The 24,786-nt window shown below is 47.8% G+C and overlaps 3 protein-coding genes across 4 annotated transcripts; 1 reads left to right on the forward strand and 2 right to left on the reverse strand.

The window, feature by feature from the left end:
- Positions 1–114: 114 nt before the first annotated feature.
- On the reverse strand, positions 115–4,577 carry LOC108147646 (integrator complex subunit 4). Its single transcript, XM_017274303.2, has 2 exons — positions 2,274–4,577; positions 115–1,447 (listed from the first exon to the last, which is right to left on the reverse strand). The coding sequence occupies exons 1-2, from the start codon at positions 4,434–4,436 to the stop codon at positions 464–466; spliced, it is 3,147 nt and encodes a 1,048-aa protein (XP_017129792.1). The 5' UTR covers positions 4,437–4,577; the 3' UTR covers positions 115–463.
- A 399-nt stretch (positions 4,578–4,976) lies between these two features.
- LOC108147639 (CAD protein) lies at positions 4,977–24,429 on the reverse strand. 2 transcript variants are annotated; one of them, XM_017274294.1, is made up of 8 exons: positions 24,171–24,429; positions 21,660–22,425; positions 17,632–20,901; positions 17,445–17,549; positions 10,493–10,632; positions 7,112–8,945; positions 5,361–5,744; positions 4,977–5,296 (listed from the first exon to the last, which is right to left on the reverse strand). In XM_017274294.1, the coding sequence occupies exons 2-8, from the start codon at positions 22,410–22,412 to the stop codon at positions 5,087–5,089; spliced, it is 6,696 nt and encodes a 2,231-aa protein (XP_017129783.1). In that variant the 5' UTR covers positions 22,413–22,425; positions 24,171–24,429; the 3' UTR covers positions 4,977–5,086. The 2 variants fall into 2 exon arrangements, with proteins under 2 accessions (XP_017129783.1, XP_041563873.1); XM_041707939.1 differs by lacking the exons at positions 21,660–22,425; positions 24,171–24,429 and adding an exon at positions 20,967–20,984.
- On the forward strand, positions 11,494–16,618 carry LOC108147640. Its single transcript, XM_017274295.2, has 2 exons — positions 11,494–12,317; positions 13,709–16,618. The coding sequence occupies exons 1-2, from the start codon at positions 11,710–11,712 to the stop codon at positions 16,299–16,301; spliced, it is 3,201 nt and encodes a 1,066-aa protein (XP_017129784.1). The 5' UTR covers positions 11,494–11,709; the 3' UTR covers positions 16,302–16,618.
- Positions 24,430–24,786: the final 357 nt, after the last annotated feature.

Raw genomic sequence — 24,786 nt, forward strand, 5'->3', positions numbered from 1 at the left:
TTCGAATATCAGTTATAAATATGCTAGTTTAAGAGTTTTTTTTAAATTTAAGAAAATCATTTCTTCCATTTACCCTACCCCACACATACCAATTTCTCATTAATACTCCCTTCGTTTATAATTGAAGTAATATTTGGATTTATTATTTTACAAAACGTTATTTCTCGTAAATAGTTTGTTATTTGAACTGGAAAAGTACATGTTACACAGCTGATGCCTTACACAATCTATCCAACGAATATCTTAGACCTGAAATTTAGCCAACAATTGCTAATCCCCCCAGTTCGTCTGCTCCTCCAGCGGCTGTGTGGCCTTGTCAGCTTTTCACTCCGCTCCTCCGCCGCCGGCGCCGTCCACTCGCACATGCATCGACCTGCTCCGACTCCAGATTCCGGGGCAGTGTCGCCTTGAGGTCCGCATCCACAGCGCATACTCCAGCTAGTCCATCCTGACGCGAGTCAGGCTAAATTCCCCGCCTGACTGGTTTCGGTGCGAAGAGTACCTTGGCCGGCTTGCAGAGCTCCAGTTCGCTGCCGGGACGAACGGCCAGGCACAGTTGGATCTCCACCAGCGACGACTCCGTCCAAACGCTGTGCGACAGCAGGATGGTGGTGCGCAGGCGCACGTTCGTCTCGTGCTCCCCCTGCTCCGTCATGATGGGCTTGAAGTCGCTGCGCTTCGGGACCACCGTGTGCATGTGCTGGTCCGGATACTTGATCTTGATCCTCATGTCCGCCATTTGCGACTCCAGCAGATTGTCGATCTCGGCCACAAAGGGAACGGCCGCTATCAGGCCCGCCGTGACCTTGATCACATTGTCCTGCGACTGCAGCGGGCATGGCTCCAGGATGTTGGCCACACAGCGTCGGATTTTGTCATTGGCCGGCGGCAGTGCCAGCGGCGGAGCCTGTTGTACCAAGGGCAGAATCTCGCGGAAGACGCGACCCGGCTTGGGATCCGATATGCCATCCAGTTTGCTCAGCAGCTGGCGCGTGAAGCTATCCGGCTGGGCATCGTTGCCACCGGCTGGCTCCTTCTTCACCTTCTCGGGCTCCAGCAATGGCAAAGCTCCCGCCGGCGTCTTCTCCTCCTCCTCCCTGGTGTTCGCCCGTATGAACTCGCTGATATCGCCGGCGGTTTGCAGGAGCATCTGGCAGGGACCCAGGGCGCTTTGCGAGCGATCCCTGACCACCAGGACCAAGTGCAGGGCGCAGGCACGCAATCGCAGCTGCTTCACCTGCAGGATGTCGCCGTAGTTGAGACCGGAGAACGTGTGCTGCAGCTTCAGGCAGTTGCGGATGAGTGCCGCCAGGGATTCCTTCAACGGAATGCGGCTCCTTTGCGTGCTGGCGCAGCGCTGCATCTGCTCGATCTGGATTTGGGCCGCCAGGAAGGTCTCCAGAAAGTTCGAGGTGCCGTACATGCCCGCATCGATGGCTCCCAATCGCTAAAATTTATGAAAACATAAGATCAATAATAATAATATTAATAATTACTGAGGGGACCTGGAAACTAGAGTTGGGTTGCTCATGAATGGTCGAACAAAAAAGAGTTGTTCACTTAGGTGACTGAACTGAACATGTTCACAATTATTGATCATTTTTGCTCACAGTTCAGTTATTCAGTTAAGCAGATGCTTTTATTTGCTGACTAGTTCTTTCCTTATATTACTTAATTATATATGTATATGATATCAAATACGCCATTTCACATTGTACTGATTTTATAATGTGTGATCGGAGGGATGTTAACAATAACATCGGTCAAATAAGACAGTATAAAAACCAAAACAATTGTCAGCAAGTGAAACTTGTGAGTAAACTTGATCAACTGAACAACTAAATAACTGAGCAAATAAATAACTGAACAAATGAGCAACAAAACAAGTGATCACCTGAACAAGTGACTAACTGAACAGCTTAATAAGTGAGCAACTGAACAAGTGGGGAAACGAAGTGAGTGAGTTTGAAAGTGAGCAACTGAACAAGTGATCACCTGAACAAGTGAGTAACTGAACAAATAAATAAGTGAGCAACTGATCAACCGACCAGGTCAGTGAACAAAGTGAGTGAGTTCGTAAGTGAGCAATTAAACAACTGAACAAATGAGCTACTGAACAAGTTAATAAGTGAGCAACTAAACAAGTGAGTGAACAAATTGAGTTAGTTTGAAAATGAGCAACTGAACAACTGAACAAGTGAGTGAACAAATTGAGTGAGTTTGTTCACTCAATAAAAAGTGCGCGAGTGTAACCAACACTCCTGGAAACCCACCTGCAGATTGGACTGAGCAGTCTGCAGCAGTTCCACGCGCTCGTCGGCCATGGTGAAGATCTCCTCGATGTGGCTGAGAATCATCTGGAGGTACTCCGCCGAGCTGCCCGCCTGGCGCATGGCCGAGTCGATCCTGTGGGTGGCACTGGCCGAGGAGGCGCCCTCGATGGGCAGCTGGGGCACTAGGTGGGGCATCGAGTCCCGCAGATAGGCGTAGTGGCGATGGGTGGCCGTGGGCAGCAGGCTGATGATGGGCACCAGATGCTCGGCGGCATTGAAGACGAGTATGAGGACGCACAGGTAGGCCGGATCCTCGACATCCCGCTCGGGCGTCTCGAAGAAGGGATGCACGAAGAGCAGGTGCACGGCCACGGCCATCACCAGATGCGGATGCTTCTGGCCAATCTTGCGCATGCAGGCGTACGTGGAGTGCCGATCCTGCGGGTACTTGGCCAGCACATCCAGCAGCTTCTGCACCACCATCAGCAGGCACGTTTGCGTCGAGACGCGGCAGGCGCCCAGCATGAGATGCAGTCCCTCGCGCACGTCCACCGAGTAGTCCTCCAGCGAGCCGAGCATGATCTCCAGCTGGTCCTCGCGCAGCACAATGTGCCTGGCGATGGCCGTCAGGCTGTAGATGGCCTTCAGTCGCACGTCCTCGATCTCGTCGTTGAACATGTCGACGAGGAAGTCCAGGCTGGTCACCGCAAAGTCCGGCCGCGAGAGTGCCAGCTTGCACATGGAGGCCACGGCCGCTGTGCGCACCTCCAGGAATTCGTCCTCCAGCCCATGGATGAGGGCGCCGCAGGCTCCGCTAGCTATGATCGAGATGCTCCGGGCGTCCAAATGCTCCTGCGGCGCATCGTCCGCCCACCGCTTGCCCGACGACCATTCGCCGCTGGCCACCAAACGGGCGCCACGCTCGTGTGCCGTCCGCTTGCGGCGCAGGTTGCTCATCAGCTTCTTGTCCAGCGTCTGGTGCAGGAACTCCCTGCTGACGGCGGTCATGCCGCCCAGCAGCTCCGCGGCGAGCACGCGTATCTGCAGCGAGAGATCGCAGAGGGCCTCGCACACCTTGCTGAAGGCGGCGTCTATCATGCGCAGCTCCTCCTGCTGGCGATCGGAGGGTATTATGTGGTCCGGATGCCGGTTGCCCAGCATGAAGACCAGCCGCAGCGCCTCCTTGCGCACGCACTCGTAGTCGTCCTTCATGGCCTCGACGGCGCGCCGATAGAGCACCGCCGGCAGCTGGGATCCCCGCTCGCCGAGGGTCAGCAGGGCGTGCAGCGCTTGGGCACGCACGCCCGAGTCCTGCGAGTCGATGTAGAACGCTAGCTTCCACACGTAGTGCCGCTCGCCCTCCATTTTGGTGGCAAATCGTCCGATCACCAGCATTGCGTTCTTCTGCGTATGCGTGGAGCCGGAGCGCAGCTGCTCCTTGGCCAAATGGGCCACCTGGGTGTTGTAGGCGATGGGCACCAGGTGCTTGCGACGCTGCCCGATCCGGAACAGGCACATCATGCCCTGGGCCAGCACCTTCTGGGAGACCTCCTTGCGCAGCAGAAAGATGAAGTAGTCGATGATGAGGGTGACCGCCTGCTCGGTGGCGCACTCGCAGCCCAGTCCGGACAGCAGCTCCAGCAGTTTCACCCGTATGGAGGTGTCGCTGTCGCGCTCCTGCAGCTGGTACAGCGTGAATATCTTGTTGGCCGCCTCCTTCAGCTCGGCCAGTTCCACGTCCTCGTAGGATATCTCATCGGTGATCTTCACCAGCAGCTCCAGCAGTTCGCGGCTGTTTCCGCCGGCGGTTCCGGTTCCTGTTGTGGTGGCTGCCCCATTGTTGTTTGTGTTTGTGGCTGTGCCTGTGCCTGTGGCTATGGCTATTGCTGTGGGCGTGGGTCCCATTGGGACCTGAGCCGTTGGCCCAGTGGGCAGGGCCGACAAGCCGGCGGGTAAGCTACTGCTGCTGGTGATGCTGCCCACATAGACATCCAGTTGGGCCAGCGCCGTCAGCTTGCGCTCTGCATTTTCCGCTTTTCCGGCTGTGGCAGCCTTCGCATCGGCGGCCAGTGTTTGCAGGCGCAGCTTCTTCACCGCCGGCGCACCGTCCGCGTCCACCGTGCTCACGTAGGAGCCGAACCGCTTCTTGATGGCCAGCGCCATGGTTATGGGTTTCCTTTCCCGCAAATTCCGCAACCAATGGAGTCCTCCACCTCCACTTCCACCTGTTGGCAGTTCAGCGAAATAAATCCGCTGTTTCTCAACAATTTTACAATTCGCTGCGATGCCAGTGTGACCAGATGGTGAAATTTCATTTTCCCCTTATCTGTTCCTACACTCACACTGTTCACACAACCAATCTATTCCCACTAAAAAACCGCAATTTCAAAAGCGCTAATTCAAACGAGTAATTAATTAATAATCAAAAAACGGACAAACCAAATAAAAACCATCGTATCTTTTTTTTTTTATTTTACAAAAATTCTTCGAATTTAAGTTGTTGTTGTTTATACAGTAAGAAGACCAAAGGAAGGAAACTTTTAATTTTATTAACCTTCAAATTTGTTCACATATTATGGTATCTTTTAATTGTATTTTAAGACATAATATTAGTAAACAAATGTATTTGAACGAGAGCTACAGCTGATCTCCGGGAGCTCCTCTCATTTAAAGTAATCGGTCCACCCCATTAAAAACAGACAGTTTAACCAAATGGAACAATATATTCGTATGCTGCAGCACATATAAAAAGTATAAAAAGTTGTATACAAAAAATGGAGAGTCATGGAGTGGGTTGGCCGGGGCGGAATCCTCTAGAGCGCCGTGTTGCGACCGCCGACAACCATGGCGAGCAGGGCCATCCGGATGTACATGCCGTACTCCGCCTGCCGGAAGTAGGCGGCCCGCGGGTCCGAGTCGAAATCGCGACTAATCTCGTCCAGCCGAGGCAGCGGATGCAGCACGATGGAGCGCTTCTTGGCCAGCGTCATCAGCTCGGGCGTAACCACCAGCTGGCCGCAGCACTGTGGATATATATATGCATATATGTATATGGAAAATCAAAGGGATAATGGAGGCATCACTCACGTTTTGGTAGTCCGCCTCGCTGTCGAATCGCTCCCGCTGTATGCGCGTCATGTAGAGCACGTCCGTGCTGGGCAGGACCTCCTCCAGTCGGCTGGCGAAGAACTGCTTGATGCCGCGCTGCTGCACGAACTGGACGATCTCGCGGGGCAGCTGCAGGCTCTCCGGCGCCACATACTGCAGGGTCACGTTGTACAGGGTCAGCAGGCGGGCCAGCGAGTGGACGGTGCGGCCGTTCTTCAGGTCACCCACCATCGTGATGGTCAGGCCGTTGACCGTGCCGATCTCCTCGCGGATGGTGAAGATGTCCAGCAGCGCCTGCGTGGGATGCTCGCCCACGCCGTCGCCGGCATTGATCAGCGGCTTGCGGGAAAAGGTGGCAGCGCGCTGTTAGGGAATTTACCAAAATTATTATCCACAAAGCGGTAAAAATGTACATCGTATATCATGAGTAATTTTTAAGATTTAACATTAATAAGATTGTCGATTTTATTTATTTAAAATGCTGTTAAACTTGGCATCATTACGAGGTCAAAATAAAATTTACTTTTCGGATATAATATCAAAATAATAAAATTTCTTAAATCCAGAAGCTTTTAAAAGATTGATAGTGCAGAATCGGAATGAAAATTCAAAGCTTTTTTCTTCATTAAGATAATTATATTCAAATCATTTATAATAAACTCAAAATTCGCATTGGCAAGTGAAATACAAGAAAAAATTTTACAAACTGCCTTAATTTTTTCATTTTAAATTTGTACGATTTATATTAATAATTAGTTTGTATTAAATAAAATTAAATAAAAAAAGCCCTATGCAATAGTTAATATATTTCTGTACCCCATCTATGCACAGCTGCGGCCGTAATAATAGTACATAATACAATGTAAACTGCTCAAAAACATACCCTTAAGGCATAGGAAAACATTAGTTTTAAATTATATCAATGCTTTGTTACCAATAAATATAAATAAGGTTTAAAATACTTTTAAAATGATTTAGTTTTTCAAGAACAATTAAAACTGCTAACAGTTCTATAAAAATTTACTTTTCAAAACACTGCAGTAAATAATTTTCAAGAAATTTAAGAAAGAAAGCATATTTTCCCATTGCACAATCAGCTCTGCCATTTTATTTTTTTTCTAATTTAAGAAAATCACATTTTTTATTCTTCTGTTTGATTATGTTTTAACGAAAGACCAACCAATTTTAGTGAGCTATTTGCAAATTAATTGTTATTGATCATTGGGAAAAACGAATGAAAGACAATTTCAAAATAGTTTTGAGAAACATATGTATTGAATTTTACTAAAATTGGTATACCATTATTTAAGGTATTACAAAAAAAAGGAATAAAATGTGATTATTTTTTAATTTTAAATAATGCAATAACCAGAGCTGAGTGACAAGAAAAGCCCAATTTATTAATTGTTGTTGGTGAAGAAATGTATTTTTTCATAGCGGAAAGGACTTTTAGATAACATTATTAATGCGTTATAAAGCAAAAACCAGAGCTGATGAAGTATAGATGTAGTAGAAAACTGTGTCTAGAAAGGTCCAATTTACCAAAATTAAATGCAGTTGGGCCTGCTCAAATTTTGTGTTGCCCTGTGTTATTACGCGACTATGTATGTATCAAGGCGACATTTAACCGGCGGTTGTTTTATTGATGAAGAAATGTGTTTTTTACGTAGCGGCAAGGACTTATGCATGTCCTGGCTTGGACCCACTGTTCACCCCGCCCCTCTACTCACCGCGACGGCTCCGGGAGTGGGATGACGGAGCACCATGACGTCCGCGTAGCTGGCCATCACCTTGATGCTGTCCTCCAGGGTCTCGCCCTTCTTCACGGACGACGTGATCTGGTCCATGGTGATCACCCGGCCACCCAGGCGCAGCATGGCAGCGGCGAAGCTGCACTGCGTCCGCGTGCTCACCTCGTAGAAGACGCTGGCCATGATCTTGCCGCGCAGCAGCTCGTCCACCGGACGATCCTTGGTTACCCGCGACTTGAGCAGCTGGGCCAGGTTGAAGATGTCGTTGAGGTGCTCCTTGTTGAACATGTCGACGGCCAGGATGTGCTTGCCCACCAGTGAGTGGGCCACCGGATTGGGACTGGAGGTGCGCTGCAGGTACTCCCGCAGCGTGGTGTTGCCGGTGGAGTCCAAACGGACGCGTGGCGACGGCGAAATGGGGCGCAGGAAGTTGGCGCCGTCCACGAAGTGCACCTTGGCGGACGATGAGCCCTGGGCGCCCTGGGTGGCCTGACCCTCGGCGGTCAGCAGGCGGGCGAAGCAGTCATTGGCATCGCTGTCGCTGGGCAGCAGATCTTGGGCCGCCTCCGACGGCAGCTGGCCGGGCTTGGAGCGCACATTTAGGCCGTAGCCGGGCTGCACCAGCACCTGGCCATCGATGAAGGCCACCTCGCCGCGCAGCACCACCCGGTGGACGCGGCCCTTCACCTTGGTGCCCTCGAACGGCGTCCAGCCGGACTTGCTCTTCAGCTCGCTGCCGGTGATGGTCCACTCCTCGTCCAGGTCCACCTCCACATAGGTGTGCGCCTGCTCGGGCAAATTGAAGATGTTGCGCGGATTGCGATGGAACTTGCGCTTGATGTCCTCCAGCGTCAGACGGCCCTCGTGCACCGCCTGCAGGAGCAGCGGCAGTATGGTCTCCACGCCCGGGAAGCCCGGCGGCGGACGTTCCCCGCGCTTCTCCGCCAGCGTGTGCGGCGCATGGTCGGTGGCAAACACATCGATGTACTCGAGGTGCTCCCACAGCGCCTCCTGGTCCTCGGGCGAGCAGAGCAGCGGCCGCACCTCGGCCATGCCCTGGCCCAGCCGCTCCACGTCTTTGGTGCTGAGGAAGAGGTGGTGCGGACACACCTCGCAGGTCACCTTGACGCCCTTCTCCTTGGCGGCGCGGATCAGCTGGATCTCCTCCTTGCGGGCCACATGGCAGATGTGCACCGGACGGTCCAGCAGATGGGCCAGCATGATCACCGCCGCCGTGCTCTGCTTCTCGGCATGGCAGACGATGGGCGCCCGCTTGGGCCAGTGGGAGAGGTGCCGCTGCCAGGCGGTCATGTCGCTCAGCCTCAATGTGCCGAAGGTGTCGTTGAGGTACATCTTCAAACCGCATGCCTGGCTGGCCAGCTCGTGTACGTGCGCCCAGTTCGCGTCCGAGGCGCCCACATACAGGGCATAGTCGCAACGGGCTCCGGCCTTGGCCAGCTCCTGGAACTGGGCGAATGTCTCGCGGTCCACGATCGACGGATTGGTATTGGGCATGGCGCACACGAGGGTCACTCCGCCGGCCAGGGCGGCGGCTGTGCCGCTGGCAAAGTCCTCCTTGTGCGTGGCGCCCGGCTCGCGCAGGTGCACATGCACGTCGATGAAGCCCGGCAACTTCACAATCCGGCGCGAGGTCATGCAGTCCGTGTGCGTCTTCATCGCCGGCTTGCCGCCGTCCATCATGCGCATCGACTCCACCAGCAGCTTGGTGCACTTGACGTCGGTCACCAGCGGGATCGAGTAGTCCACGGCCAGACGGCGGGTGCGATATCCATGGGTCATGAAGGACGATACCCTGAAATAATGTGCAGAAATATGCTTATTGAGGTGACTGTTTTTGAAAGTGCCTCGGTGTAAGTGTCCTTTTAACCTCATATATACCCAGAAAACCATTTTTTTTTTTATTTTAGGATAAATTGGCTCCATTTTAGGAGTAATTGCCCTAAATTTGAGCCCTCCATACAAAACTTAGGAAAACATGACCTAAAACGACACCTAAGGCAATTATTGTCTTAACCTAAAGATTATATTCCTAAAGTTTAGGCAATTTATCCTAAATTCAAGGAATTTAGTTTTCTCGGAGTACATACATATGTGGTTCTATCGAATGTTTATTATGTAGCTATTGTTCTTACGTATTGTGTCTTTATATACATCGAACAATTTTAAAAGTTTTTGGGCAATTAAGTTAAACAATCACGCACGGCTTATTTAACAAGAAACTTTATATACCCTTGAAGTTTTTGCTTAAACTAAATATTCTTTTAAACAACTATAAATGTTTAAAAACTGTAAAGGTATGAAATTTTTCACTGAATTATTAAGGTTTTTATTTTAACAAAATTAAAACCGAAACTCTGAAATAATAACCCATTACTACATATCAAAGTTTATTTAAAAAATTAAAACACAGCAAAGTTATAATATATAAAATATATATATGGTTAAAATCGTTATTCTGATATATTAAACCATTAATATATAACAAAGAAAATTTTTTTTTTATTTTTACTGCAAAGTTTAAACTTTTTATACACATAACTCACAGAGTTAAAGGGTATATTGTATTCGCTGAAAAGTATGCAACAGGCGGAAGAAAGCAATGCCGGCCCTATAGTTAAAAATTATATATACATAACAAGACGTTGCAACGAGTTCTTGCATTTAACTATATAGCGTATATATATTTTATAATAATAAGTTACCATTATTTTTATAATATGATTATAAAATGTGGCTAACATTTTATATTGACTATCAAGTACAACATTTAAAAAAAAAATGAAGGTATAACCAGAGTATACGAGTAATTTACTGTTTCCTGATTAGGTTAACTAATCAGAAAACTGGAGAGAGTACGAAAATGTGACTAATAATAATGAATAATAATTAAAAATAATAATTTTTCACCATTGGTTTTACCTATTACACAAGTATTTAACTTTAACTTGACACAAGCATGACTAAAGCTTACAAAAAGTGACTAATAGTTGGGTAGTGCAAACATTGGCAAAACCATTCTTATTTAATTTGGCATGTAAGCATTTCCCTTTAGATAGTAAACTATATAAATATTTAACAGGGCTCGTGTTTTAATTTTCAGGCTTTGTTTGTATGGGCTCAAAAAAAAAAAGGAGAAGTATTACCAACTATGGTAACCCCCCTTTTCGTTTTGTTAAAAACTGAGTGATACGTATGCGCCTATGTAAATATTTGCAGTCGTAGCCTTACCACTTGGCTTGCGACTGGCTGCCTAGATTACAAACTTAATGGTCCCACTCCAGGGTGATCAACTGCATTAGGTTATCGGCAGTGAGTGGAGGTAAATGGTAGAGCACTCACCGTCTCGCTCCGCCGCCGCTCATGGGCAGGTTGATGACCAGGTCGAACTGCTTGTTGGCCAGGAACTCGGCCAGGTGCCTCAGCTCCCCGTTGATGTCGTCCGGCGTCGTCTTGTCGAACGTCCACTGCACAGATTCCACCTGCAAGGAGGAAGGGGAAGTGGAGGGAGCATTTAGCCGGTGTAATGGGCAAAGGTTGTTATCAAGGGGCCATCGCCAAGGCCACAGGGCACCTCATCAACTTCAACTTCAATCAATTGTTTGCCCAGAGCACACCATAAAGATATCACTATTTATGGATGTTCCATGTCTACATTCAAGACAATAGAACAACAGGCCATGACAATGGCACAGTGGGGCAAGTGTCATTAAGAACAGTGGAGATTAAATTTCCAAGTTAATACAGTTTTTCAATTGATATACATATTATTGAAGTAACCAAGAAAAGAAATTAGCAACAAAATATTTGTTAGACTTTTAATTTATGCTCTTCAAAGATTGTATAGATTTTTATTTAGATACAATTTTTCTTTGTTTTTTTAAAAATAAAATAAGAGATTTGATGATTAAGTTCTCAGTAGATCTTTATTTCTTTAAATCGTAGAAAACTTTTTAGATCCAAAAAAAAGAAAAATTTTTAAAAAAAAGTTTAAAAAAATATTATAAATATATATAAAATTACATAAAAATAAATCAATAAAATGATTTAAAGCATTTTTAATAAATGAATTCAAAAGATCCACAGCTTTGGCTATTTAGTAGATAAATTGAATTTTTTGGCGACATTCCATTTATTATTACAATGTTTATTATTTGTGAGGTCACTTGACCTCGAGCCGGCAAACATTATATTAATAAAATATAAATATTAATCGTTATAATCGTTATTAATAGAATAAAATTCAGTTTTAAATAATACCCTTTTAAGATCTCAAAATATCAGATCAATTATATTATTTTATCATAAATGCTCGCTTGCATTTTTGTATGCCTTTGCAGCACGGTAAGGGGAAAATCAATTCCGTTAAAATACAGGGGGCAGGAAGAGGTGCTGGCCAGCCGGAAAAGTAGTCCGGGCTCTTATCGGCCCGATTGCGAGTGTCATTAGTAGATTCGCTGCTTGGTGAACTCCGATCGCAGATTGCCAATTGTATCGGTTCGGTTTGGGCGGCACGGCAAGACAGTGCGGCATTCAGTTAAGCATCATCGATCGTCGTCATGGGCTGCTCCTGGTCGCGACCCGAACAGGTGGACTCCGGTGCCACGCCCAATGCCCTGCAGGCGGGCATTCCCGCCCAGCGTCACCAGCGGAGGCGGCGCCAGGAGGAGAAGCGTCTGCGGCAGCTCCATAAGCTGCAGAAACGCAATGCCCGCAAGCGGCGTCGCAAGAGAGGCTCCGGATCCGGCTCTGTGGGACCAATTTGCGGCACAGACGGCTCCATTCAACGGCACCGACTCAGCCCAAGAACGCATCCCGATCTCGCCCTGCAACTGCGTCTGCTGGGGGGCAGCAATGGCAGCAGTGCCACCGAGTGCGTGAGTGCCCTCTATGCCAGGACATTGGAGCAGCAGCGCGAGGAGTTCCAGCGCACAGTGGAGCAGAGGACGCTGCACCAGCTGGACCGCGAGTTGCACACCTTTCTGCTCAACCAACTGCTCCTGGGCGTCCAGTTCTTCGGGCATTTCGAGGCCGAGATGGGCGTGATCGATGCCCAGTTGCTGGCCAGGCGGCGCAACTGCTCCGCCGAGAATCTGGCCGAGCACAGTCTGCTCCAGAGCAGCGCCATCGATGCGGCCGTTGCCAGGAACCTGCTTTTCAAGCCAGCGTGAGTCTTCCCATGTCCTGCTCTATTTTTAAGATTTTTTTGCAAAAGGTTTCCCTATAAAAAAAAACTAATTGTTTTCCAAATAATTCCCTATTTTATAGATTTCTTCTAAACATGTTTTTGATGTAACAACTTCACATAGAAATTTTTTTTACTCATTTTTTATCACACTCTTTTTTCTACCAACTTTCTTTCTTCTTTATAATGATTTTTCCCCTAAATTTATTTCTTGACTGTTTTACTTTGAAACTTTTGAAAGTACTCCCATGATTACTTGACAATATTTTTATTAATACCCTTTTGAGTTGTTTTCCTTTAGTTTTCGATTTCAAAAATAAGTGTTTTAATATTGTAATCCTGCACCCAGAAAACAATATCTGAAAACAACGGAATTGTAGACTACATTATCTCGGACTTAATAATGGCACGTGTGGCCATAAATTCAAGTTCACGATTAGAAAAAATTATTATAAGGCCCATAATTATTATAATATTTCATTTCATTTAGATTTCGTTTCTGATACCAGTTGATATTTTTATCTATACACCTTGAGTATATTGATATTTTTTTCGGAGTTTCTATACTACCCATCCAAATATACCTTAACGTACACCTCGTAGTTGCTCAAATATTTTAATATTTTGCTGAATAGTCTGTATAACCATTCGTTTATATTTTTCGAACATTTTGATATTGAATTAAACCTTTTTGTATATCTTCAAATATTTTGATATTTTAATGAATTAATTATTTATGTGTTATGTGGATACCTTATTGAGTATTCTGTTTACTCCAATTCTTTTTTACTTTAAGGTATTGAGTTTTACTAGAGGATCTACTTTTTTTTTTTTTTAATATTTTAATACCAAACATATACCTTTATGCAGATTATCGAATATTTTGACATTTCTTTGAATCCCTTCTACCCATACTATTATAATTTAACATGTTACTTTTTGTTGATCTTCGAATACTTAGCTATTATTTTGAATCTCTATTTGCCTATCCATTTGTATCTTAAAGTATACATTCGTTTAATTCCTCAAATATTTTGTTATTATGCTGAAACTATATATACCCATTAAATTATACCTTATTGCAGATCCTTAAATATATCGATATTTTTCATTATACCCCTCGTTTTATTATTAAGCGTATTACTTTTTGTAGGTCCTCGAGTATTTTCATATTTTTTGATATTTTTCAGAATATATAATATATGTACCTATCCGTTTATATCTTAACTTATTAAGAGTTTAATTCTTTACTCCCTGTATACCCAATTTGTATGTCCTATCGTATATCTTCTCTTGGATCCTTGAATACTTAGATATTTTTGTGGTGCTCTGTACCTCCCCCAAGTGATACCTAAACGTATATCTTCTTGTAGATCCTCGAAAGGCCCGGCACAACCACTGCAGAAGCCCCTCACGTACGTGGTCTTCGAGAATGTGGACGTGGCCCGACCCCACGATGCCAACTACGACACCGTGGCGGCGCTGTGCAAGGTGCTCCTGGAGACGGACTACTACAGCACCACGCCCTCCCGCTCCCAGTTCGTCCAACTGATGGAGCTGACCCGCTGGATGGGCTATGTGCGCCTCAAGCTGCGTGAGCAGCAGTCCCCCAATTCGAATCAGAATCCTCCGGCGGACAGTGATTGCAGCTCACCTTTCCCGGCCAGCAGCAGCGATGAGGAGTGCTCCTCATCGTCGGGATACAGTTCCGGGGACTACGACTATGTGTACTTGGCCCGGCTGAATACGCCGCGTCCGTTGGAGGAGCTGCGACTTGGGCGAAAGTTGGATCTGAAGAGGAATGTGCTGCCGGAAAGCTGCATCCGACGACTGGCCAACTGTCTGCCTGCCTGGCTGGAGCAAACCGATGACGAGGAGGACTCATGCTCTGCCTCCTCCAGCAGCGATGATGAGGAGGCGGGAGAGGAGGCGGGGCAGAGGGACCAGAAGTATCCACCGGCTGGCTATGAGACCGTGCAGGTGCTGCGCCAGTGCCAAGTGGAGCAACTGCAGCAGTGCTACCTTAGTTCGCAGCAGTTCATGCTGTATTTCGGGGAGCTTCTCCGCCAGCACTTGGCCCCTCAGCTGGGCATCAGCCCGGGCCAATTGGCCGAGGCCTCCTATCGCGGCTGCAGTGTGTACACGGCCCGCGAGGAGCTGGTGCCCGCCATCCATGTGCCCAACTCCTGGCCGGACTGTGCCTTCGAGTTCTGGCTGAGGGCGCGACCGCGCCTCACCAATCTCCACACGGCCGAGCAGTTCCAATGGCCCACGGAGCAGATGAGGAAACGCATCCGCTCCTTCGGCTTCCATGTGGTCCCGGTGGGCTATGCGCCCAAGCATTCGCGCAATCCCTTCCGGGAGCTGGAGTGGCGCATTGTCTTCCCCCAGGCGGAGCAGTATCTCGAGCGGCACTGCCTCACGCCCATGCAACTGAAGGTGTTCCAGCTGATGAAGCTGCTGGTCAAGACATTTGTGGAGGGCTCCTCCTCCTCGCCGGCGGCAGTGGATCTGCTGGAGGAGCAGCTGCGGGCCCACCTCTTCTGGGAGTGTGAACGGCACAGCAATGACTGGCCCGAGGAGTTCCTGGGCGAGCGCCTGGTGCGTTTCATCCGCTCGTTCGACGCCTGTCTGGCGAGGAAGCAGCTCAGCGATTACTTCATCGAGCGTCGCAATCTGTTCGAGCATGTGCCCGAGGACACCCTGATGCAGCTGCGCACCATCATGGCCGGCATTGCGGAGCAGCCGCTGCTGCATGTGCTCCAGGCACTGAGGAATCTCCAGCATGCCCCGCACTTCTATCCGCCACTGGACTACGGCCGCCTGTTGCAGAACCTCTGCAGCCAGGACTACCTGGAGCTGCATGGTTGGGGCAAGTTTTCGCGTCCCCGCCAGGGATTTCCCGCAGCCCAGGAGGAAAGGCGGGAGCGGTTGGAGCCCGGCCAGGACCTGGTGGCAACCGATGCCCGGGGTCTGCTGGGCTTGGCCCAGCATCAAGAGCGATCGCGGGGCAAGCTGCGCCGGAAGACACAGCTCCTGAGGGCCCAGACCACCAGCCAGCAGCAGCAGCAGCAGCAGAGACAGGAGCAGCAGCTCCAGGGTGCTCAAAGTCGCTACTCGCTGGACCTCCTGGATGAGCTGCAATTGCTGGTCAAACAATCCCATCCAGATGCCGGCAGTAGGAATCCGGTGGCACAACCACAATTGAACAACGGCCTGGAGATCCTGCGACGCAGCAATCTGCTTGAACTGCTGCTGGATCACCAGCTGGCCATGTTGGACCATGCCACGCGTCACTTTGGCAATCGTGGTCACGCCCAGCTCTACCTGGAGCAGGGTCAAAGGTTGTGTCGCCTCTATCAGCACCTGGGTTGCGCCCAGCAGGCCCAGCACTTCATCCAGGCGCTCCAGCTGGCAGCCACTCAAATGGAGGCCATGTCGGCCAACCCCTTGCCACACAGACCAGGTGCAATGGACGTGGCGGTGGATCAGGAGGTGAAGGAATCCCCGTCAGTGCGTAGAAAATCCATCAAGTTTCAGGAGCATGTGGTGCAGATACACTCGCCAGATCCGCTGGCCAGGTCCCATCACATGCCCCATCTTGAGAGCCACAAACTAAGTGGCATTCTCAGGGGGAATCGTCGACAGGAGGAGGAGGTGGAGGTGGAGGAGGAGACACAATCCCGCATAGAGGAGAAACTTAAAGCTACAGAGGAGGATATACTACCAGCTGAAAGAGTAGTAGAGAAATCGGAATCGAAAGTGGTAGAAACTCCCGGGGAGGAAGCATTACTCTCGCTGAACGGAATCCTCCAAAGACTCAATCTAGATACGGACAAGATGCAGGCCCTGAGCAGCAAGACGGAGCAACTGGTCCAAAGAGTAGCCCCTTCCGAGGCCAAACGAGAGGAGCTCAAGGATGTCCTCAAGCGCAACACGCAAAAGCTCAAGGCCGCCTTTAACTAAACATGATTCATTACAGATTAGCGATATATACATATATATTGATATATTGATATGGGACAGTTAAGCCAATAGTGATAACGCCAGAGATAAGAATGGGATTTACTAGTTATATAGATCATAGGAACTGTACATAAGTTAATGTTGTCTGATTCCATTGCATATATATTGTATAAGTATTTGTAATCTGGAATTCAGTTGTGTGTCCCTATGATGTCAATGTTATTAAATATTTAACTAAATATATACCCAATTCAAGGTAAATAAACACTGGAAAATAAATAATAAAACTACTCAACTTTGTTGATAAACATCTTAAACGAAGTCTGATTAAAGTGATATGAACGTAATGAGGAAACAATGACCACTTAAAACCTAATTTTAGGTATTGAGTTTATACGGAAAAGAGGATGTGAATGTTTAAAATAATTAACCTGAATCTAACATTTCAAAAGGTAATTTCTGAATTCAAAATTGAAGTTAAAGTTATAGGAAATAAAGAGCATTAGCTTATTACTACATAAATATATTAATATAAACAGCTATTTCTGTTAAATGAATGTTTGTTGAAACTTTAAAATTAAAGTCTAAATTTTTTTTAAAATGTTAAATAGATTTTATGGTTTTTGAATTTTTTTTGCAAGCAATTTTTCAATTTTAAAAAGAAATGTTGTTTTTGTCAGTTATAAAAAAATGCATATAACTTGAATCTTTTTACTATTTGTTTGTTTTTTTGTTTGAAATGATAGTATTTTTTTATAAACGAAATAGCTGCTTGAGATCACAAAAAGAATATATTGCTTAGAACCTAATGTTCTTTTTTTATTTGTATATAACAAAGGTTGTGTAAAAACCAATAAAATTTTTAAATAAGAATGAAATATGGTTATGAAATTTATAAGTGAATAGTAACAACATTATATAACATGTGTTACTGGTTCCCAGACGTAAATGAGCCCATTTTTTCCCTAAACATACAACATTTTAAACCCTGTAAGTAACAGGTTGTAGCTTTGGTAAAACTTAAAATGTTTTCAAAGCCCAAATAAAAAATGAAAAGTTCCAATAATTCTAAGAATTAGGTAAACCACATGGTAAGTTTTAACTCATAGTGTTCCAAATGTAACAATTAAAGTCTGTACTCACATCAACGCCATGTTCGGCGTAAAAGTCACCGGTGCCCATGGAAGCGTATAGCTTGTAGCCCATCTTGGCCAGATCCCGTATCGAGGGCAGCAGCTCCATCTTGTGCTGCAATCGTGATGACACAATAGTCAATCAATATATAAACATATATGCAAACCGGGTGGTGGGTAGTAAGTGTTAAGCGTACCTTGAAGCTGCCAATGGAGAGGAGAACGGCGTTCTTGGGTATCTGGAAGCCGGTGGACATCATGGCCTTCAGATAGGCCTCGTAGCGGTTGTCGCCGAAGCAGGCCACCTCGCCGGTGGAGGCCATCTCGACGCCCAGCTGAACATCGGCGCCGGCGAGGCGGGAGAAGCTGAACTGTGGCACCTTGACGCCCACCTTGCCCACGCCCGGCAGCACGTCCAGGGGCTCCACGTCGAGGCCCACAATGGCCCTGGTGGCGGTGGCCACAAAGTCATGGTCCAGCGTCTTGGACACGAAGGGGAAGGAGCGCGAGACGCGCACATTGCACTCGATGACCTTCAGCTCGTTGTTCTTGGCGATGAGCTGCATGTTGAAGGGACCGGTGACGTCCAGCACGCTGGCCAGATCGCAGGTGATCCGCTTGATGGCCTCCAGTGTCTCGGCATTGAGGTCCTGCGGCGGCGTCACCAGCGTCGCATCGCCCGAATGCACCCCCGCATTCTCCACATGCTCCGACACGGCCATGCAGAGGATGCGTCCGTCGGCGGCCACCGCATCCACATCGATCTCCTTGGCCTCGGTGAGGAACTTGGAGATCACAACCGGATGCTCGCGACTCACCTCGGAGGCGGCATTCAGATAGGTCTCCAGGTCCTGGTTCGAGTAGGCCACGTTCATGGCCGCGCCCGAGAGGACGTAGGAGGGTCGCACCAGGCACGGATAGCCCACCTCCTCGCAAAAGTCGATGGCCGACTGCAGGTTGGTCAGCTCCTTCCAGCGCGGCTGCAGGATGCCCTTGCGATCGAGCATGCGCGAGAACTTAAAGCGATTCTCTGCACAGTCGATGGACTCCGGCGAAGTGCCCAGCACGCGGGCCTGCTGGCGGTGCAGATCCATGGCAATGTTGTTGGGCAGCTGGCCGCCCATGGAGAGGATGATGCCCTCGCTGCTCTCCATCTCGTAGATGTCCATGACCACCTCGAAGCTGATCTCCTCGAAGTACAGGCGATCGCACATGTCGTAGTCCGTGGACACGGTCTCCGGATTGTAGTTGATCATGATGGTCGGTCGCTGCAGCTTCCTCAGTTCGCGCAGACAGCCGACGGCGCACCAGTCGAACTCCACGGACGAACCGATGCGATAGACGCCCGAGCCGACGACAATGGTGTGACCGCCGGGGAAGGCCACGTCGTGCTCGCTGCCATTGTACGTGTTGTACAGATAGTTGGTACTCGCCGGCCATTCGCCCGCCACCGTGTCGATTTGCTTGACATGCGGCCGAATGCCGAACTCCTGGCGCTGGTGGCGCACCGCCAGCTCCGTGCTCTTGGTGGCCTTGGCAATCTGCTTGTCTGAGAATCCGTAGCGCTTGGCCTGCAGCAGCAGGTCGGCGCCCGTCCGACTGCCCGTTTTGGTCAGCATGGAGTGCAGGCCGATGATGCGGGACAGCTTGTGCAGGAACCAGCAGTCGATCTTGGTCAGGCGATGCAGCTCATCCACGCACATGCCCGACTTCAGAGCGGCGGCCAGGACGAAGGGCCGACGATCCGTGGGCTCCGACAGCTGCTCGGCCAACTGCTCCTGCTCGAGCGTGACCACATCCGGATCAAAGCCCAGCACATCGCCGTCGACCATGCGCAGGGCCTTCTGGAAGGCCTCCTCGAAGCTGCGCCCAATGGACATCACCTCGCCCACGCTCTTCATGGAGCTGCCAATGTGCTTGCTCACCCGCACAAACTTGGCCAGATCCCAGCGCGGTATCTTCACCACACAGTAGTCGAGCGAGGGCTCGAAGCAGGCCGTCGTGTTGCCCGTCACCGAGTTCTTGATGTCCGGCAGGGCCAGACCGAGGGCCAGCTTGGCGGCCACATAGGCCAGCGGATAGCCAGTGGCCTTGCTGGCCAGCGCCGAGCTGCGCGACAGTCGGGCATTCACCTCGATGATGTAGTACTGCTCGGAGTGGGGACACAGCGCGTACTGGATATTGCACTCGCCGACGACGCCAAAGTGACGGATCACCTTCAAGGCGGTGCTGCGCAGCATTTGGTACTCGCGGTCCGAGAGTGTTTGCGATGGCGCCACCACTATGCTCTCGCCCGTGTGGATGCCCAGCGGATCGAAGTTCTCCATGTTGCAAACGGTGATGCAATTGTCGTAGGCGTCTCGCACCACCTCGTACTCCACCTCCTTCCAGCCCTTGAGCGATTTGTCCACAATCAGCTGGCTGGAATGGGCCAACGCCTGCTGCGCCAGACTCTGCAGCTCCTGCTCGTTGTTGGCAAAGCCGGAGCCCAGTCCGCCCAGCGAGAAGGCGGCCCGGGCCATCACCGGATAGCCCAGGCGACTGGCCGCATCGAGCGCCTCGGCCACGGAGTAGACGGCCTCCGAGGGGGCCACCTGCTCGCCAATCTCGTTCACGCGATCGGCGAAGAGCTTGCGATCCTCCGTCTCGATGATGGACTGAATGGGTGTGCCCAGGATGCGCACATTGTACTTGGCAAAGACGCCGGCTCGGTCCAGTTCAACGCCGCAATTGAGGGCCGTTTGGCCGCCAAAGGTGAGCAGCACTCCGTTCGGCCGCTCCGACTTGATCACCTGCTCCACGTAGTGCGGCGTGAGGGGCAGGAAGTAGCACTTGTCGGCCATCCCCTTGGAGGTCTGCACCGTGGCTATGTTGGGGTTGATCAGCACCGTCTGGATGTTCGACTCGCGCATCGCCTTGATGGCCTGCGATCCGGAGTAGTCGAACTCGCCGGCCTGGCCAATCGACAGGCCGCCGGAGCCCAGGATCAGCACCTTCCTCACCGGCTTAACTGGACTGCGACTGGGATCCTCTGGCTGATCGAGCTTTCTGTTCGGTCGCAGACGCTGCTCAATCAGCTGCGGAATGCTCACGTCCCGCTGCGCAATGCTCTCCAGGAAGACGTCGAACAGGAACTCGGAGTCCTGGGGCCCGGCATGATGCTCCGGATGGAACTGCACCGAGAAGTAGGGTCGGCTGGCGTGCACGATGCCCTCGTTGGTGCCATCGTTGGCATTCACGAACAGCTCCGACCAGCCCGGCGGCAACTGTTCCAGATCCACGGCATATCCGTGGTTCTGCGACGTCATCAGGCAGCGTCCCGTGCCGCGGTGCAAGCAGGGCAGATTGTGGCCCCGATTGCCGTACTTCATCTTGTACGTGGAGCAGCCGATGGCCTTCGCCAGCAGCTGGTGGCCCAGGCAGATGCCGAACACGGGCTTTTGCCCCTCCTCCAGCACTTTGCGCACCTGGAAGAAGGAATAGAACCATATTCAACAGTGATAGTGGATGGTGAATGGTGGATGGCTACTACTTTTAGGGCAACAACGTCCGCAGGTGTTTATGGAATTCCTTATTCTAGTCATTTCAAAATAAAAATCAACTATTCAAAATTATCATTCCTGTTTAGAAAATAAACTAAATGAAACTTATTTTTAGTTTTTGTCTGTATATATTCATAATTTTATGTACCCAATTGGTCAAATTTTGTTAATTAATTTTGTTTTGATATAACAAAAAAGATTTTTGAAAGTAGTTTTTTATTTTATGATGAAGCCAACGATGTATGACACTCCAACTTCTGACAATTATTTCCCAGGCTTTTTATTCAAAAACTGATTTTTAAAGGTATTTTTGGATTTTTGGAGAACTAAGAAAATTAACCACTTCCAAAGAGTCTTTTTGTTGTAATATGCCAAATTACGACGCATAGCCAAACCACTGGAACCAGTAAACAGATGGCGAAAAATAAAATCCGTTCTGATCGAGTTACTAAAAATGTCATTTTGTTTTGATATAAACATCGATTTTTGAAAGTCTTTTTTTTTTAAATTCCCAATTTTTGCATGTTTTACGAGGGGTTACATCATATTTTTTTTTAGAAAAATTTGAAAAACTAAAGAAATTTTATCTGTGAATGCCATTTGAATGGAAATTTTATGAGGAATCCAACAATTATGACATTATTTCCCAGGCTTTTGATACAAAAATTGAGTTTTTAACCCACCTGTTGGACGATCTCGTCACAGCTCTCCGGATTACCGGGCCCGTTGGACAGGAAGAGGGCGTCGAACTGCTCCTCCTCGAGGCGAGCGCTCCAGGGGAGCAGGGTGACCGAGGCGCCCCGCTGCAGCAGGCAACGCAGCTGGTTGAGCTTCAGGCCGCAGTCGAGGATGGCGATCCGCGGGCCCTTGCCATTGGGATCCCCGAACACTCGTCGCTCCTTCACGCTGCACTCCCTGGCCAGATTCCTGGTGTTCGGGTCCACGAAGCTAGACTTCGGCAGACCCTGGAGCGGCGGCTCCTCGTAGACGATCCTGCCCAGCAGGCTGCCCTGCTCCCGCAGCTTTTTGGTGAGGGCTCGGGTGTCGATGCCACTGATGCCGGGCACCTGGTGCTGCACCAGCCACTCGGGCAGCGTCTTCGAGGCGCGCCAGTGCCAGGCCTCGTCGGCCACCTCGCCCACCACCAAGGCGGTGGCCTGGACGACGCCCTGCATCCACTCGAAGTGCAGCGGCAGTCCGTGCTCGTCCTCGTCGGGCGCCGGCACGCCATAGTTGCCGATCAGCGGATACGTCAGCACCAGGATCTGGCCGCTGTAGGAGCGGTCAGTTAGCGCCTCCGTGTAGCCGACCATGCCCGTTTGGAACACCACCTCGCCGCCCACTCCTCCTGACTTGTCCGCAGGAACGTGGCCAAAGGAGTAGCCCGGCATCACGGTGCCATCCTCGAGCGCCAGGTAACAGTTTGCAGGGGGCATCTTCGATGGGTTTCTAGAGAAGACGGGTAAATTAAATTTTAAATCAGGACATCAGCTCAGTGAGTACTAATCGTTTGCCAATAGTATGCTTAATATATATCATTAATTTTTAATAAATTATCAAAACAACAAAAAGGAAACCAGAGAATTCAAATTTTCATTGCAGATTAGCTTAACCAACTTTCCCTCTAGTTTTGATTAGGAACAGCAGAGGTTGACGGTCGAATATTTTGGGAAAATTCGGGACGGCAAGTTTATATGCACCGACATTGACGGTAGACGGAGTCTAATGTAAACTGGCTATTAACGTTTCGTGCCCCATTATTTTCCCCATATCAACCATCAAAAACTAGTCAAGATTTTAAATGTTTTTTAATGGATCAAAATTTGAAATTTTATTATTAGACTATACCCACAAAATTTTAAATTTTGTTATTTTATAAAATTTGTACACAAAAAAATTGTTAACAAAAATTTTAACCAAAGCTAACTTTTTTTTAATGTTCCCTTTCGTTCCAAAACAGAAATAATATTTCCTGTTATAAAAAGGTCTTTAATAAACAAGTGAAGTTGGTTATCAAAAGGGGGTTTTATCTTTTGAAAAGTGAGAAGTAAAGAAAAATAAACAAACATAGAAACGAAACTATTTATGCCTAAGAGCTGATAGCGATAACCGATTTGAGGACTTTAATTAAAGTTTTTGGCTTAAATATATTATTGGAAGCAAAACTTTAATAAATGTACCCCTGCTTTTTTTAGTCCTTCTACAAAAGGGACTTTTGTTGAAAGCAAGTAAAACTAATAATTAATACAACAAATTTGCAAACCCAATTTTTAATGTGATTAATGTTTTTCAAAATACTTATGTATATTAATAATTCTGCAAAATTAAATAAAGAAAACACGTTAAATTCATGTTAAGAATTGACATTTAAAAAATGATATAGATAATAATAAGGCCCATTAAAAACTTACCTTAACCAAAGTAATTATATTTCCCAAAAAAAATTATAAATTTGAGTTGGGGAACTTTTAAAAATAATGTAAATATGACTTGTACAATATACAAATTTCCTAACATTGTATAATTTTAAGAAATGCCCTTAAATTGTATTTAAATATATATTATTGGTTTTTCAAGTTAAATAATTTCATCAACGTTTTTAATTAACTCTAAATGTAAGTGTATTACCAAAACCTTACAATGCCGAATATACCTTTGGTTTTTACAATTCGAGGGTACTAAGCTAAAAAGTACGCCGCAAAAGCAACATGTGTTTTTTACACACACATACAGTTTGCCGATACTTCTTGTATTAAAAACAAAAAAGGCAACCAAAAATCATAAATGCTCAATGTATTAGTTCATATACATGTAAGCCTGTCTGGCAACATGTTGCGCGGTGGAAAAAAAAATAGAACAACAAAGACCACAACATGATTCTGATTGGGAATGGACGGTGCTTATCAAGCGACTTAATTTTTTGTTATTGCTATTCACGGTTTGTTTACACCTCGACAAACGGCGTAGAAAGAAGAAGATCGACCCCTGGGAGTGTGCGTGCGCAAGCACGTGTGTGAACCTTTGGATCGAATTGGAAACCGGTTCGAATGCGACTGAGAATAACAATAACAAAAACCCAATTTAAGAAGGACCTCACTAACCTATAATCTAAATCAAGTAATCCTTTAATTAAGGTGGACAAAAATTGCTCTCTTTTCCTTTGTCCTTTGTACGCACATTACAAACCCACTTACATTTTCGTGTACTTGTAAGCGAAGCACTCTCTGTTCTCTGTGATGCACTTGTAGTCGTGAACACGTTTTAGTTCTGGTTTAAATGCGCCTTTTGTTATTTTTTCGCGATGTCGTTAACAGATCTCGCAAATTTCGCACTTCGTCAAATTTGGTCAAACATTCAATAATGTTTGCTTGCAAATTGGCTCCAATTAGCGGAGTGAAAGGAGCAAACCAAAGTCAAACAACCGAATTCACCGCCTTATTAAATCGGGCTCTGGATGATCAGGTCCTAAAAAATACCACAATAAAGGGCTGGTGGTAAGTTAGACTAAATGTATAGCGAGTACGCGAACCATTACAATGTACAGTGCACACTCTATACAGTAAAAAAAAGGTACGCCTGTTTAATCAATCCCTCTGCAACTATAAACTAACTTACTAACTTAATAAATGGAGTAGAATTTTGTTTAGAAGATTATTAGAGAATTTATACTAATTAATTATAATTACTAATTTTTTGGAGTTCGGCATAGACTTAAGAGCGCGGCCATCTTATTTGCAATTTGTCCATAAATATATTTTCCGAGGGTATATCGTTTCCCAATTTCTTAAATGAATTTAGAAAGTGATCTGC

Source organism: Drosophila elegans, unplaced genomic scaffold (genome assembly GCF_018152505.1).
Source record: "Drosophila elegans isolate 14027-0461.03 unplaced genomic scaffold, ASM1815250v1 contig_149, whole genome shotgun sequence".
NCBI lineage: Eukaryota > Metazoa > Arthropoda > Insecta > Diptera > Drosophilidae > Drosophila > Drosophila elegans.